Source organism: Gossypium hirsutum, chromosome D13, assembly GCF_007990345.1.
Source record: "Gossypium hirsutum isolate 1008001.06 chromosome D13, Gossypium_hirsutum_v2.1, whole genome shotgun sequence".
Taxonomy (NCBI): domain Eukaryota; kingdom Viridiplantae; phylum Streptophyta; class Magnoliopsida; order Malvales; family Malvaceae; genus Gossypium; species Gossypium hirsutum.
This window is the reverse complement of record NC_053449.1, coordinates 64,208,942-64,225,429: the sequence shown is the minus strand read 5'-3', so window position 1 is coordinate 64,225,429 and position 16,488 is coordinate 64,208,942. Positions and strand designations below refer to the sequence as shown.

At 32.2% G+C, this 16,488-nt stretch overlaps 3 protein-coding genes and 1 pseudogene across 4 annotated transcripts; all 4 read left to right on the top strand.

Annotated features, from left to right (window-relative positions):
* The first annotated feature begins 139 nt into the window (after positions 1 to 139).
* LOC107936543 (nudC domain-containing protein 2) lies at positions 140 to 3,349 on the top strand. Its single transcript, XM_016869330.2, has 5 exons — positions 140 to 445; positions 546 to 694; positions 788 to 836; positions 1,976 to 2,118; positions 3,040 to 3,349. The coding sequence occupies exons 1-5, from the start codon at positions 397 to 399 to the stop codon at positions 3,124 to 3,126; spliced, it is 477 nt and encodes a 158-aa protein (XP_016724819.2). The 5' UTR covers positions 140 to 396; the 3' UTR covers positions 3,127 to 3,349.
* A 3,341-nt stretch (positions 3,350 to 6,690) lies between these two features.
* Positions 6,691 to 10,203, top strand: LOC107936637 (probable GTP-binding protein OBGM, mitochondrial). Of its 2 annotated transcripts, none has more exons than XM_016869415.2 (6): positions 6,691 to 6,974; positions 7,317 to 7,485; positions 7,597 to 7,705; positions 8,592 to 8,674; positions 8,754 to 8,816; positions 8,918 to 10,203. In XM_016869415.2, the coding sequence occupies exons 2-6, from the start codon at positions 7,357 to 7,359 to the stop codon at positions 10,010 to 10,012; spliced, it is 1,479 nt and encodes a 492-aa protein (XP_016724904.2). In that variant the 5' UTR covers positions 6,691 to 6,974; positions 7,317 to 7,356; the 3' UTR covers positions 10,013 to 10,203. The 2 variants fall into 2 exon arrangements, with proteins under 2 accessions (XP_016724904.2, XP_016724965.2); XM_016869476.2 differs by having other exon boundaries at positions 6,763 to 6,974; positions 7,355 to 7,485.
* Positions 10,204 to 12,127: 1,924 nt separating this feature from the next.
* On the top strand, positions 12,128 to 13,974 carry LOC107936947 (metallothionein-like protein 1). Its single transcript, XM_016869773.2, has 3 exons — positions 12,128 to 12,318; positions 12,449 to 12,532; positions 13,599 to 13,974. Exons 1-3 carry the CDS (start codon positions 12,266 to 12,268, stop codon positions 13,687 to 13,689), a joined length of 228 nt encoding a protein of 75 aa, XP_016725262.1. The 5' UTR covers positions 12,128 to 12,265; the 3' UTR covers positions 13,690 to 13,974.
* Positions 13,975 to 14,123: 149 nt separating this feature from the next.
* On the top strand, positions 14,124 to 15,877 carry LOC107949550 (probable GTP-binding protein OBGM, mitochondrial; annotated as a pseudogene).
* The last annotated feature ends 611 nt before the right edge of the window (positions 15,878 to 16,488 follow it).

Genomic DNA, 16,488 nt, shown 5'->3' with positions numbered 1-16,488 from the left:
TTTTTAAAAATTCATCTTTCATTTAACATTTTAGAAAACAATTAGGTTTTTGGCTTCGTATTTTGGTATTAATAATTGGAGTTATATTTTTAAATTTATAAAAGGGAGGTTAGATTTTTTAAAATAAAAATTAGGGATTAAATTTTAAATTTTCAAAAAGAGTATAAACACTTCAGCATATTTTAACAAAAAAAAAAGAAAAAAAAAGGAAGGATGAAAAAGTGAGAACATATGCATTCACAAATCAATTTAGTTAATTTACTTCAAATTTTTATCCTTTAAGTAGAAATTAAAAGTACATGATCTAGCGTATAAAAATTAAAATTCTCGCAAAAACCGCGAGAAGAAGAAAAAGGATCAGATAGGGACAAAAAAGGTGGTCCAAACCCTACAAAAATGGCGGAGAAATTGGCTCCTGAAAAACGACACAGTTTTCTCCACAACGGTATTCATATATTTCCTTTATCTTCGTATTTCGATGGTTCTTCTCTTAGGTTTTCATGATTTGGAAGCTTAATTTCGTTTTTTTTGGTTGTAATTTTTAGGTGAAAAGGTATTTGAATGGGATCAAACCTTGGAAGAGGTGAATATTTACATAAACTTACCGCCGAATGTTCACTCCAAACAGTTTTACTGTAAGATTCAGTCCAAACATGTCGAAGTTGGCATCAAAGGCAACCCTCCTTATCTCAATGTTAGTTTATTTTAAAGTTCAATTGTTCATCATTTTGTTGAAGTTTGAGATTTTTTTTTTAAAACTATCTGATCTTTTTCATTTTCATGTTAGCATGATTTGTTCTCCCCAGTGAAGACGGATTCATCTTTTTGGACGCTAGGTATTTATCGTTTCAATTTTTTTTTTTGGGAATTCTTTAAGAACTTGAGAGCTTAATGATGAAATGGATCTGTTTTTTATTATTTATTTTAGTGTTACTTCCATCAGATGATTGGAAACCCTTGTAGTAGAAGTTGGATTGCATTTTGCTCGCTCTACTTCAAAAAATGGGCAAATAAGTTAGATCAAAGGGCAAACTAGTCCCTATACAAATGGATGAATTTTTTATGAGAAAAGACAGATTTGCTCTTTGATTTAACCTATGGGGACTAATTTGCTTAATTTTTTGAGTAGAGGGGAAAAATACAATCTCACACTTAGTATAGAGGCATTCATGGTACTTTTACCTCTGATGATTATAAACTATGATCCAACTTTTAAATTAGTGCCTAAGTTTTAAAATGTTAATTAGATGTTTTGAAGTATATTTGAGGTCTTTCTATTAGTCCAACGGCAATTTGGGCATTAAAGGTCAGGTTGAATCTAACATGGCGCAAAGCAAACATATGGTTAAAATTTTAAGTATGCATGTACTTGCCAATGGTAAAGGCTAAGACCTTGGTATTTTGAGTGTCCAAGTTCGTGTCCCACCTTGTGAAAATCATGCTACTTAGTTGAGTGAGTGAGTTGGAGTAAAGTTATTCAGTTTAGTGCTTGTAATGATTGATTCTTATCTAAACTATTTATATAGTTGTAACTTCGAAAAGAAAAAAAAAACATGTATACGAATTTCATAGATGGTCTGGATATGTGTTAAAAATAGACTGTCATTAAATTAGGAGCTTTTTTTAATATCTTAGATCCAAGTTGCTTATGTGATGGGTGCAAAATGTATTTAAAATTTGATTCACGTGCTTTAAATATGTTCCGTTTTAGATCCAAACTAATATTTAATTTCCCATGTTGACAGAAATACTTGATTGATTTGATATCGATACTTTGAGGACTCAATTTGATCGTTTTAAAGTTTGAGACTAATTAGAATCTACGTCATAATTCAGAGACTTTTGGTGCAATTAACCCTATATTTATTTATATCATTTTCAGTTGACTTCATTATATAGAATGATGAATTAGCACTTAAAACTTTTTAAGCTTTTGGAGTTGAGCTAAAGTGGGGGTTATTTGAATGTGTTTTAGAGGATGATATAATGCACATAACTTTGCAAAAAAGGGACAAGGGTCAGACATGGTCGTCACCGATACTAGGTCAGGGTCAGCTGGACCCGTATGCCACTGATCTCGAGCAGAAGCGGCTCATGCTTCAGAGGTTCCTGGAAGAGGTGAATCATGTGTCTCCCTCTTAAATTTGCTCTTAATGTTATGATTGCAGTTTTACGATCTATATGAATGATTCCATTGTTACAGTATCAACTCATTTTAATTGCTATCGCCAAACTTAATGTGTTTAGTCATCCATTCTTAAGCTCCGTTAAAAGACGTATATTTCCGTGTATGTCAATACATAAATTGTATCTATATCATGAAGCTGCAGCTTGTGAAGTCTGCTCAAGTCTCAATGCCGTATGCCAGTATGGGCTAACTTTGTGGTTCTTCTGTTTTTTGTTGCTTAGCATGCGAGAGAGAGTAAGAACCATGCTAATGACTCTAGACACCAGAGATGTAAAACATCGGTGATATAATCATATACCAGAATTGGATAGGGACATGTAGGTGTGAAGCCAAAAAAAGTTTAATGGGACCAGAATTGAATTATAAATTGGGGGAATGCAATTTTACCCTTTTTTAGGGTATCTAATTGTATTTTTACTATTTTGTGGGGCAAGGCCCCTGTCTGCCCCACTGGCACCGCCCCTAGGGATATGGCTTCGTAATTAAACTCTAAATTGATCGCATATAAAGGAAGTGTCTTCCAAAATGCTTGCTCTTGGATTAGAATAAGATGTCTTCTATAAATGCGACTTGATAAGAGTGCCGGTTTTCTGCGGTGACCAACAGTGATAAGAATGCCGGTTTTATGTGTTTATTGTGGAATGTCTCGAGTTTTACCTTTTGACATCCGTGAAACATTTTTCAAGTTGTCGGTATCTTCTATTCATGCTCGCATGTCTGTAAAAGATGCATTTCATTAGAAACTCGCAATCCCACAATTGTTCATTTTAACGAGCAACTTGGAATCACATTCACATTTATATGTATAGCTTGCACATCACAGTAAACATTTATTATTATTGTTTTTGCAGAACCCGGGTTTCGATTTCTCCCAAGCTCAGTTCACGGGAAGCTGTCCTGATCCAAGGACTTTTATGGGCGGCATCAGTTCGGATTGACAGTCATCATATATTAATGCTGGTTTGATCACTTACATTGTCCTGTTATTAAGTAAATAAACTATCTAATGTGCTTTCTCTTGCTTGTCGTAAGGCTTTGAATTAACTTATTGACTCGGCCATCAATTTGTGATATAGGACGGCGTTTTATCACCATTGCTCAAATCTAATGTAAGAAAATTGAGTGTCTTATAGACCTTTATTGATCTTCTGTTGGACTTGACCTTAGTTGTTTTTATAATTTTTGGTGTTTGTAGTGGAGAGTAATCGGTCGGTTGGGTTAAAAATAAAAATAAAATACGACTTAATATTGATTAGTTCGGTCGATTAAATTGATTTGGGTTGTATTTGAATTTTGATTGAAAATTTATATATTATATATTTTAAAAAAATTAAAATTATACATTTAGGAAGTTAGTTAAGTTGGTCGTTTTTAGTTATAAAACGGCTTAATACATTATTTGGTACTTGAGTTTGATTTTTTTTTTAATGCGGTATTTGTTTTTGATAAAAGTTGCAAATTTTAGTATCCAGAGTAGATGGTATTAATTTTTTTAATATTTAGTTCATGTTTTTAGGGATGATTTAGTGAAAGTTAAATGTTAATGATATTAGGTTTGAATTTTTCATGATTTTATTAATAGGATAAATTTAATATTAATTGCGAATTCGTGTAATTTGTCAAATACAGTTCAATGAATTTAATTTAGTTAGGGTTTTAAAGTTGACTTAAAAGGAAGTTAATTGCTAACATTATACTTAAATTGAACAATAAAAAAGTTAACAGTTACTTTTAAATACTAAAATATATATTTTTAATCAAATACAGGTATTACATTGGATTAGAAAATAACTCAAGTACCACACTAGAAAATTGAGTTTCACTAGTCCCTGTACTTTTTGAAAATTGAGAATTTAATCTTTGTACTTTTATTTCATGAAATTTAGTACTTTTACTTTTTAGATTTTAAAATTTAAGTTCAATTGTTAATATTTTGTAAATTCATTTTTAATTATATGGTTGGCAAAAGAGCACTTTTTTTTTATTTAAAAAATATTACAATAACAAATTTAATAAATAGAACTTAACAATATTAACACGTTCATAAAAATAAAAGGATTAAATTCTTAATTTTTGGATTTATGATATATTTTAATCTATATATTAAGCCTTACAAAATTCATAAACGACCAATCAGGCTAAATCGAGACCAAAAAGCATTGAATTATTTTTTTATCGAATCATGTCACTTTAATCTTTTGATACAAATAAGGTAATTTCTTTTGGTTATGACATAAAAAGGTTTATCAGGTTGCTTAGTCTCAAAGCATCATCCTAATTCCTACTCTTAATTAATTAGGTGTGTTCAAATAATCGAATTATTAACCGCCAGCTGAATTTTTTATAAAAATAATTAATTGAATCGAATTAATAAGAATTTGAAACGTGCGATTTTTGGGTTATGACTTAATGGCTTTTGATTTTTTTTTTTTATAAATTTCAATTCATAATATGTTTTGCCCATTTCCTTATATTATATCACCAATTGCTTATTGTGTCCATTCTAATTGGATTTATAAATTTTTATATATACGCTAGACTTATATGAATATAATGATGTAAGAAATATATTTATAAAAATAAATAGATTAAGTTTCTGTTGAAATAATTAAGTTAAATATTATAGATAAAAAAAATTCTTGGTATATTTTTTTATTTCGTAAAATGATTGATTATTTGGTAATTTTCTAAGTGAGTTAGGATTTGGTTTGATAACTGACATTAACTCAATAAGTCATTAATATACAATATAGACAGCTCATGATCGGACTTTCACAAAACCTTTTTATTTAAATTCTTTTAAGGTACTGGTCGAGTCTTAGCTCGATTGGCATCGACATTGTTGCCAGTGTAGGGGACATAGGTTTGAGTATGCTGAAGCATTTTATCCTCCTAATTAATGTTGGGGAGGTGCTATGGGTAGTTTTAAGTATTGTATCAAATAATAGAGCAGATATGATAAGAACCTATAATGAGATTAATGTTAAAAAAATATTTAAGGTAAACTATATTAATAGTCACCCAACTATGGTTTTTTTTTTTGCTTTTTTGGCCATCCAACTATGAAATGCTACAAAATAATAAGTCGACTATTCAAATTTGTCTTCTTTTATCACCCAACTATCTTGGATTTTTGGGTGTTTCCATTTTTTGCATTAGTCTGATGGTGACTAGAAAAGACAAAGTTGAATAGTTGGATGATCATTTTGAAACATTTCATAAGTGGTATTTTCAAATTGTAGGAGTAAGTGATTTTTTTTTTCTAGCTAGTGAGTTTGAATACTTTTCCCTATTATTTATATCCTAAGTTATTGATTGAGTTGTGTCACGAGTTAATCAAGCATAGGCCCAATTAGGAAAAAATTTTAAAAAAAGTAACAAATAATATAATGATGATGTTCTTATATTTTCCATGAAATTTATAAAATAAAATAAATTCACGATAAATTTTGGTGTTGTTTGATAAACTGAAAAATTAAGTGCTGAAAATTTAAGTACCAAATTTAAGTTATAAAATTTGTTTGATATATTACTTAAAATTAATTAAGAAATATAATTAGATTGTTTGATAAATATAAATTTTAAATTATTAAAAATTATATTCTATATTTTATCCTTAATTTTTAAACATTTCACTTTATTCTAAACAAAAATTAAAATTTTAAACATAAAATAAATAGCTCTTATTAAATAATTAAAAATTATTTCAATTTTCCCAAATGATTTATCAAACAAAGCCTTAGACAAAAAATCACTCATGGTAAAATTTGAACATTGGACATCATTAGTTTTTGTAAATATTTATTTTTTGCTAAAATTTTTGGGTAAACTATACAAATGTCACAAAACTATTAGTAAGTTTATGTTTTAATCACTCAATTTCAAAAATTTATAAAATTGTCATTAAACAATTCAAAAACTTTCATTTAAGTCACTTAACTATTCGAATGTTTTTTTTATTTAAGTTACTAAGTTATTGAATCTTTTTTAAAGTTCAACTAGGGAACTCCAAGTGACAATTTGATAATCGTCAATCACGTGCGACAATAACGCCGGTTGTCAACAATTGGTCACATTAGTTACACAAGATGTCTCTAGAATTTAGCACTGATTTGAAGTTGGTCCTAACTACAAAATATCGATATTATACCAATTAGGTATCTTTACTAGTCAAGTCATCATCTAAGGCATTAAATGCTTGAACAAATATAACATTAAAAAGGATCAAATTTTAAACATGTTTGTACCTATCGTGTAGACTATTTGAATTTTACGTGTTTAAAAAATAAATAATTCTATTAACTTGTTAAATATAAAGTTGCCCATGCATTAGATATATACATGTTTTAAATATGTTTCATGTTATATCTAAGCTAGAATTAAATGCCCAAGTTGAGAATTAGGCTAATTGAAAGATTTGATTGAATTTAAATGTTTGGAAAAAGATAATTTGAGAAGGAATGTTTTAAAGTTTAAGACTAATTTAGAATTTGGATTATTACTTTTGGACTTATGATGCAATTAACCCAATATATAATGTAAGAACCTATGCACAAATGTGTATTTTCCTTTTTTGGGTCTAATTATCGGTTAAGCCCACCCTTTAATCCCTTGTTAAAGTAAGAATGTAGGATAACAAGCCTAGCAATACACGGGGCAAAGATCAGCGCATTCTTTTACCGAATGGGCCAGTAATCGCACATCTTTTCATTTCATTACCCGCCAGCCACGGTTTTGGGCAGCCTGAGAATTGAACGGCGGGAAAGTTCTTCTTCCCAAACTGAAGGTAAGTGGTTTAAGCCTTAAGCCAACCGAGGAAATTTTTTGCCGACCAAGGAATTTTTTTATTTGTTTGACGAAACTGCGAACATCAACTGTTTGATAAAATGCTTGAATGAAAAGGAAAAGGGAAAATGAGTACATATTTCTCGTACTAACGCTTACTATTTCGCGTCCGTATTGTTATTCTTAGTTGAAGTAATGAATGTATGAAAGTCATAGAGACCCGAAATGTGGAACTACGAAAATCAACTGTTTGATAAAATGCTTGAATGAAAAAAAGAAGAAAAGAAACTACATATACCTCTTAATAATGGTTACTATTTTGTATTTGCATTGTTATTCTTAGTTGAAACAATGAATTTGTGATATACTCATCGAGATCAGAAATGTGGATTGCACGAGCAAAGCCTCTGTTGCAATTGCAAACCATTAGAAGAAGATGTTCGAAATCACCATGCTACGTTTTCTCTTTTCTTACTTACTCGGACGTTCCTCACAAGAAGAGCCCTTTACAGGTTTTTCATATCTTGTCTCATTTGTTCACTTTCATGGATTTGAACTATATAATGATGACTTGTGTTTGATATTTGGAGTTGTATGGGCCCCTTTTTTTTTTTCTTTCGTAGGAGACTAGAATGAGAGATAGGTTTAATCTCTATGCCAAAGGAGGTGATGGTGGTAATGGCTCCACCAGTTTTCGCCGTAGTCGTCATGATCGTCGTGGTAAACCTGATGGTCAGTTTTCTCTCAATGTTTCCCTCTCTGTAACCATTCTTTCATATAGTTACATGCTAGTACATTTTTGTTAATCAGACTCGAGTGTGAATGTTAGATATAAGGCTTTTTAGAACACGGGTTTTGTTCCATTTTACTATTAAAAAAAATGTATTTGGAGGTCTTTGAAAGATCATGTTCCTATACCCTTATACCCTTGCATGAATATGTGTCGTATCAGACACAAGTACTTAAATTGAAACAACGAGTCGGAGCTAGTAATTGCAACCGTTCTTTCATATAGTTAGTTACATGCTAGTACTTTTTCTGTTAATCGGACTCGAGTGTGAGTGTCAAATATAAGCCTATTTAGGACACGGGTTTGCTCCATTTTTCCTTTTAAAAAGAAAATGTATTTGGAGGTCTTTGAAAGATCATATTCCTATACTCTTGTTCCTTTGCATGAATATGTGTTGTATCTGACATGAGTACTTCAATTGAAATGATGAGTTGGAGCTTGTAATTGCAACCATTCTTTCATATAGTTGCATGTTAGTACTTTTTTGTTAATCGGACCTGAGCGTAAGTGGCAGATGTAAGTCTATTTAGGACACAGGTATGTTCCATTTTTCTTTAAAAAAAAATCATGTATTTGGTGGTCTTTGAAAGATCATGTTCCTATACCCTTATACCCGACATGGGTGCTTCAATTGAAATAACAAGTCAGACAAACGCAAGTTCATACTATACATGACTAGTCATGCATACGTACATGTAATTTTGTGGTGATTCTTAGTTCATGTTATGTTGGCAATAAAGGGTGTTTAAACTTGGTAAATCTATGGAGGGAAAAAGGGTAATATTTTGTTACTACCCTGTTTCTGATATTTGATGGGCTTAAACGTAGGTGGGAATGGTGGAAGAGGTGGTGATGTGATCCTAGAATGTTCCACTGCAGTTTGGGACTTCAGTGGCCTGCAAAATCATGTCGTATGTTATCTTCTCTCTTTTCTTTGTTCAACACCTTTCCCCAACCGTGAACGGTGTGATACCTTATGATTCTCTGTAGAATGCAGGTAGAGGTGGACATGGAACCTCGAAGAACAAGATAGGAACTCGAGGAGAAGACAAGGTTAATACTTTGGAGCTCCTTTCTTTACTTTGAACTTCGTGTTATTCACTCTTGTGTTTGATTGAATCAAATGGGATTTTGAGATACTCATTGTGTGACAGATTCTCCAAGTGCCTATTGGTACTGTAATTCATCTGAAAAAGGGTGAAATACCGTCCATGGTTGAACATTGTTCTTCAGCCGATTTGGATCCTTGGGAACTCCCTGGTTCACTCTCTACGGACCAGTCTGAAGTTGACCAGCTACCTTCCTCAAAGAACACAAGTATGACTGAGAAAGTAAAATCGACACATGTTGCTGGTCACTTATCGTCTTGTACTGAAACAACTGTGGACCAATCAATTGGCATGAACCAAGCAATCAGGCCTCAATCAGAACCTACGGAAGAAATCAGGTATAATGTGGCGGAATTAACGGAAGAAGGTCAACGGATGATTGTTGCATACGGAGGGGAAGGTGGTTTAGGTAATGTATGTTATCCAAATGTTTCGATGAAGCCTAAGATGACAAAGGGTGAAGTCCCGAGGGTTAATTCAATCGAGGATGAAGCATCAAATGATGATCGATCCTCCCTTCGTACTGGTTTGCTGGGTTCTGAAGCTGTTCTTGTCCTAGAACTTAAGAGCATTGCTGATGTAGGCCTTGTGGGGATGCCCAATGCTGGTAAAAGTACACTTTTAGGGGCAATATCTCGAGCTAAGCCTGCAGTAGGCCACTATGCGTTCACGACTCTAAGGCCTAATTTAGGGAATTTGAACTTTGACGACTTGTCAATTACGGTGGCTGATATTCCAGGATTAATAAAGGGTGCTCACCAGAATCGTGGACTCGGACATGCTTTCCTCTGCCACATAGAACGTACAAAGGTTTTGGCATACGTTGTAGACTTGGCCGCCGCATTAGATGGTAGGAAAGGAATTCCACCATGGGAACAACTGAAAGATTTAGTCTTGGAGCTCGAGCACCATCAGGAAGGTCTCTCGAATAGACCATCATTGGTCGTGGCGAATAAAATCGATGAGACCGGGGCTGAAGACGTGTTTCAAGAGCTCGAGAAAAGGGTCGAAGGCATTCCTATATATCGTGTATGTGCAGTTCTAGAGGAAGGAATATCAGAGGTAAAAGCTGGTCTTAAAATGCTTGTCAATGGTGACGAAAATTCAAGCTCACTCAATATAGAAAACATTAGGTGTTGATTAGAATCCTGCTTTGGATGATATTTTAGAAATTATTTTAGTCGATTTTTTTAATTTTATTTTTAGAAATATATGCGTTGATGAAAAAATATTATTGTTAAAGCATATTGTGTTGATATCACGAATTTATTGTTCTGCCCTTTAATGGGCCTACAGAATGCGGAAGATTAATTACTGAGCTTGTTCTGGTAGATACTTTGAGAAAGAAAAAAAATACAATTTTATCATTGTATTAGTTTATCTTTATAATCTATGATTATTAGAGAAAATCGAAAGTAATTATTATAAAAATATAACCATCAAAACACCATTAACAATTATATAAAAAAAGGCAGAGGGCTATGGATTGACATCATTAACAATGATGCCACTCATAAAATGATTATAGTTTAATCTTTGATGATTGCTTTTTCTGTAAAAAAAATAATTTTGAAGAAAACAAACAAATTCTTAGATTCATCCAATGATACTATATGTAAATAATCTATATAAAATTAAACCAACTCTTTGTAGACCCATAAGAAGTAAATAGGGGTAGTTTAAGCATTATAAAAAATTAGTTGGGGGTAATTTAGGTATTAAAACTTAATGATGATAATGTTTTGAACAATTTCAATATATGCTTTGATGATATCTGCTCTCTTAGAAATAATATCTAAAACTACTTACCTATAAATAAGAGAATAATACGTTTCAATGCACTCGAACTCATGTCCTCCGGTATTAGTAATAATGTTCATGTCAATCGAGCTAAGATTCAATCGACTAATGATGACAATTTAAATATTTTGTAAATATATTTATATATTTCTTAGTGCAAAACTTCAATACAAAAGTTATGTATAATTTTTATATTAAATTATTAAATTTTGATTTCACATCACAAGATTATATTTTTAATATATTAAAATATGTGTATATATTTGTGGAGTGTGTTCGCATTTCAGATGAAACAAAGCCGATGTTAGGATGAGGAAGAGTCGATATCCTGAGGAGAAAAATCGTCACGTCCCAACGGACGTCACAATGTGGTGTTGTGTTTCCCACTAAACCGAATTTCTTCTCCTAGTTAAACTCTGCTATCCTTTTCAAGTTGAACTCTAATAACTCTAGAATATTCTAATAGGACTTTTAGCAATAGTTTTGTGGGAATTTCGGAAATTTTTATTATTATTTTGATTTCGGGTTTGTTTGGTTTTCCATCTTGTATTCCTCTTTTATCTTAAATATTTTATCCTCTTCGAATGAATTTTTTTACATTAATATTTCTATCCAATTTTTTTCGTTTTCATTGTCGTTGGTTGCATAATTTAACCCAAAAATATAGTCTCTATCATATTATAATTACAAATTAGGAGAATATTTCCAAGGTTGCATGATTCATGCCTTTTTATCACCATCTCTTCTCAACATTATTTATCTATTTATTTAATCAATTTACTTTGTTTTTTACCCCTCATTTATTTTCATCATTATTCTAATCCTTCACTTCGTTTCGATGTTACCATAGTTGTTGGATTAAATTTAAAATTTTAATGGCAAAAATTAATTTACGTGTGAAAATGACATTTATTCACTTATTGGTTCATTTTCTTAATTGAATGTGACCCAATATTATTTAAAAAAACAGTCGACTAAGACAACAAATCTTAGTTTTTGATGGGCATAATGGATAAAGTATTTTTTATTTTTATTTTTAAAATATCACATAAATAAATTTAATAAAAATATTAATATTAATAATAATATTTATATTATGAAATTTAGAAAATAAAAAATTACTCAATTTTAATTTTCGAACGGGTGTGAATTTCGATCGTTATTTATCATATTGATGTGTTTTGATAGGTTCCAATATATATCAATGTAGATTCGTCCTAATTAATAATTTTAAATTTAATATTTTATATAAATATTTTACATGTATGTAATATGTATGAAAAATATTTAAAATATTTTTTTTTCGAAATTTGACTTTTAGTTAATTAATTAATTTTTTGATTAAATAAAAAATCTTTTTTTATTAAAATTATAATAATTTCTAACAAGGGAAAGAGCTGATGCACCTGTACAATTCCAAAGACGCAAATTTAACCGAGATTATGCCACTTGTACGGTTGATATTCACCCTCCCTCACTTGAAATCCACTATTAGTACCGATCCATTTTCCGTCTCAAAACTCATCCATAGACTTTTTGAGCTTTCGTGTTTGTCTATTGAATTCTTTCCTTCACTTTCTCTAGAAAAAGAAAATGTCTTCAGGTTGCAATTGCGGATCTAACTGCAGCTGCGGTGACAACTGCTCGTAAGTTACTTTGTAATTATTGGTTTCTTTGGTTAAATCGTTAAATGAATCGATCTTGAACGAAACGGATGGGATTAATTCTGAATTTATTTGTTTTTCGTTGTTGAATTTCGGGTTTGGATTGTTGCAGATGCAGCAGGAACCTTAACCTTGGATACTCGGAGAAGACAACCAGCACTCAGACCATCATCTCCGGAGTTGCGCCAGTAAAGATGTTAGTTTCGAACTAAAATTTAAATTCAAATTTTTATGAGTTAATTGCACCGGGCGGTCCCAAACAATTGTTTGGATTTTAAATTGGTCCTTGGTACCATGCTCTCTCGGCCTATAAGTTATAGGTCAGAGGATGGAGCTTTGCTCAGCGCAAACTCGTTAGATTGGCATGGTTTCGCCTTTTGACTATTTGAGCACTCAACCTAAGAGTGTGATTGAGCTAAGTAGAGCTTAAATAGCAGTAAACTTGTGCTCCACTCAAAATTTGATGCTTGTTATTTGAATTGAGCTTGACTCAAAGATTAATTCTTAAGTTCGAGCTGGATTCAAGATATAATTAAGTTCGTTTACCAATTTTTATATTAAAGCTCAAACTTGAGCTCGATTAAGCTTGTTCGTAAGTAATTTTATTTACTAATTTGATTGATAACTTAAGCTTGGCATGATAATTACTGAATCAAATTGAGTTTCGTTTTAGTCGAACTCAAATAAGTTATGTTCACTGGTGTCTCATTTACACTCCTAATTCAAACTCTCAATAGAGTCAAAAGACAAAATCCCCATTGGAAACAGTAGAAGACGTGATAAGTGATCCACTGATATTCCAGTAGATGACTTCTTTTAAAGAAGTCGAAAATCCCTCTAACATACTCCTTAACTATAAATTCGTTATCGAGTTGTTCCATCGACTTAGACATTAATTTAAGTTTTAAACATATATTTGGATATAATGTAGAACATATGTAAAAACATGTTATCAAATTATAAATACATATGATTTAACTTATTAAAAAAAAAAGATAGTAGAGATTATCTTTCAACACTTCAAAAAAATCAGACACCTGTTTTAAATATATTTTACGTCAGATTTAAATTTGCATTATAGCATCCAAACCAAATGATTAGATTAACAAAAGTATTTGATCGACACAATTTCAATATTAAAAAAAAAAAGAACGTTTTGAAATTTGAGATCAATTCAGTATCTAAATTATAGTAACCGAAATTTTATTGTAAAATATATATATTTATTTTGATGTTTTTAATAATAACTTTTATTATTGCAGGACCTTTGAGGGACCAGAGATGAGCACTACTGAATCAGGACATGGATGCGGCTGTGGATCAAACTGCAAATGTAATCCATGCAACTGCTGAAAAGCTTGATGAAAGCCATAGATTATGAAAAAAGAAAGCAGCAAAATAACAGGCCTCTGTAATGATTTATTTTCAAGGATGGATGCGTGCAAGGTCTATAATTATGTCTCTGTCTGTCTTGTGTAATAGAAGCTTTGTTTGTGGTAAAAATAATGTATAAGCCATTTGGTTGGGAGCAAATTTTCCTTTTGTCCAAAGGATTTTTGCTGCTCATTCATGGTGACTTGGTTTATGGTTTTATCTGTTGTTGTTAAAATCTTATAAAAATATATATCGGTTGCTGCTTTTGGTTTGTATCAAATCTGTCTGAAAATCTATGGCCTCTTTCATTACTTTATATTTATTTATTTATTTATATTATGCATGTCCGCTTTATGATCTATATTTGAGATTCGTGGCTATCCCTCCCAATAAGATTCTTTTTGCGGATCCGAATGAATCATCTTTTTCACAGAGGTAAATCCTTGCCCGCTAGGCAAGAGGATAGCAAGTTACAAATTCTATTTCGGTATGACATGTATTTCTATTACTATAAAATTCATAAATGAAATAATTAATCGTGGGGTTATCATTATCATTATCATTATCTTGTAGGTGGGAATGGTGGAAGAGGTGGTGATGTGATCCTAGAATGTTCCACTGCAGTTTAGGACTTCAGTGGCCTGCAAAATCATGTCGTATGTTATCTTCTCTCTTTTCTTTGTTCAACACCTTTCCCCAACCGTGAACGGTGTGATACCTTATGATTCTCTGTAGAATGCAGGTAGAGGTGGACATGGAACCTCGAAGAACAAGATAGTAACTCGAGGAGAAGACAAGGTTAATACTTTGGAGCTCCTTTCTTTACTTTGAACTTCGTGTTATTCACTCGTGTTTGATTGAATCAAATGGGATTTTGAGATACTCATTGTGCGATAGATTCTCCAAGTGCCTATTGGTACTGTAATTCATCTGACAAAGGGTGAAATACGTCCATGGTTGAACATTGTTCTTCAGCCGATTTGGATCCTTGGGAACTCCCTGGTTCACTCTCTACGGACCAGTCTGAAGTTGACCAGCTACCTTCCTCAAAGAACACAAGTATGGCTGAGAAAGTAAAATCGACACATGTTGCTGGTCACTTATCGTATTGTACTGAAATAACTGTGGACCAATCAAGTGGCATGAACCAAGCAACCGGGCCTCAATCAGAACCTACGGAAGAAATCAGGTATAATGTGGCGGAATTAACGGAAGAAGGTCAACGGATGATTGTTGCTTACGGAGGGGAAGGTGGTTTAGGTATGTATGTTATCCAAATGTTTCGATGACGCCTAAGATGACAAAGGGTGAAGTCCCGAGGGTTAATTCAATCGAGGATGAAGCATCAAATGATGATCGATCCTCCCTTCGTACTGGTTTGCTGGGTTCTGAAGCTGTTCTTGTCCTAGAACTTAAGAGCATTGCTGATGTAGGCCTTGTGGGGGATGCCCAATGCTGGTAAAAGTACACTTTTAGGGGCAATATCTCGAGCTAAGCCTGCAATAGGCCACTATGCGTTCACGACTGTAAGGCCTAATTTAGGGAATTTGAACTTTGACGACTTGTCAATTACGGTGGCTGATATTCCAGGATTAATAAAGGGTGCTCACCAGAATCGTGGACTCGGACATGCTTCCTCCGCCACATAGAACGTACAAAGGTTTTGGCATACGTTGTAGACTTGGCCGCCGCATTAGATGGTAGGGAAGGAATTCCACCATGGGAACAACTGAAAGATTTAGTCTTGGAGCTCGAGCACCATCAGGAAGGTCTCTCAAATAGACCATCATTGGTCGTGGCGAATAAATTGATGAGACCGGGGCTGAAGACGTGTTTCAAGAGCTCGAGAAAAGGGTCGAAGGCATTCCTATATATCGTGTATGTGCAGTTCTAGAGGAAGGAATATCAGAGGTAAAAGCTGGTCTTAAAATGCTTGTCAATGGTGACGAAAATTCAAGCTCACTCAATATAGAAAACATTAGGTGTTGATTAGAATCCTGCTTTGGATGATATTTTAGAAATTATTTTAGTCGATTTTTTTAATTTTATTTTTAGAAATATATGCGTTGATGAAAAAATATTATTGTTAAAGCATATTGTGTTGATATCACGAATTTATTGTTCTACCCTTTAATTGGCCTACAGAATGCGGAAGATTAATTACTGAGCTTGTTCTGGTAGATACTTTGAGAAAGAAAAAAATACAATTTTATCATTGTATTAGTTTATCTTTATAATCTATGATTATTAGAGAAAATCGAAAGTAATTATTATAAAAATATAACCATCAAAACACCATTAACAATTATATAAAAAAAGGCAGAGGGCTATGGATTGACATCATTAACAATGATGCCACTCATAAAATGATTATAGTTTAATCTTTGATGATTGCTTTTTCTGTAAAAAAAATAATTTTGAAGAAAACAAACAAATTCTTAGATTCATCCAATGATACTATATGTAAATAATCTATATAAAATTAAACCAACTCTTTGTAGACCCATAAGAAGTAAATAGGGGTAGTTTAAGCATTATAAAAAATTAGTTGGGGGTAATTTAGGTATTAAAACTTAATGATGATAATGTTTTGAACAATTTCAATATATGCTTTGATGATATCTGCTCTCTTAGAAATAATATCTGAAACTACTCATCTATAAATAGGAGAATAATACGTTTCAATGCACTTGAACTCATGTCCTCCGGTATTAGTAATAATGTTCATGTCAATCGAGCTAAGATTCAATCGACTAATGATGACAATTTAAATATTTT

Bases quoted from the DNA above. Each gene is read 5' to 3' on its own strand.
- LOC107936543 (XM_016869330.2), top strand. From the start codon at position 397: ATGGCGGAGAAATTGGCTCCTGAAAAACGACACAGTTTTCTCCACAAC. The intron at 695-787 runs GTTAGTTTATTT...TTTTCATGTTAG, and splicing joins GCAACCCTCCTTATCTCAAT to CATGATTTGTTCTCCCCAGT. The intron at 837-1,975 runs GTATTTATCGTT...AATGTGTTTTAG, and splicing joins TTCATCTTTTTGGACGCTAG to AGGATGATATAATGCACATA.
- LOC107936637 (XM_016869415.2), top strand. From the start codon at position 7,357: ATGTGGATTGCACGAGCAAAGCCTCTGTTGCAATTGCAAACCATTAGA. The intron at 8,675-8,753 runs GTATGTTATCTT...GATTCTCTGTAG, and splicing joins GTGGCCTGCAAAATCATGTC to AATGCAGGTAGAGGTGGACA. The intron at 8,817-8,917 runs GTTAATACTTTG...ATTGTGTGACAG, and splicing joins GAACTCGAGGAGAAGACAAG to ATTCTCCAAGTGCCTATTGG.
- LOC107936947 (XM_016869773.2), top strand. From the start codon at position 12,266: ATGTCTTCAGGTTGCAATTGCGGATCTAACTGCAGCTGCGGTGACAAC. The intron at 12,319-12,448 runs GTAAGTTACTTT...GGATTGTTGCAG, and splicing joins AGCTGCGGTGACAACTGCTC to ATGCAGCAGGAACCTTAACC. The intron at 12,533-13,598 runs GTTAGTTTCGAA...TTATTATTGCAG, and splicing joins GGAGTTGCGCCAGTAAAGAT to GACCTTTGAGGGACCAGAGA.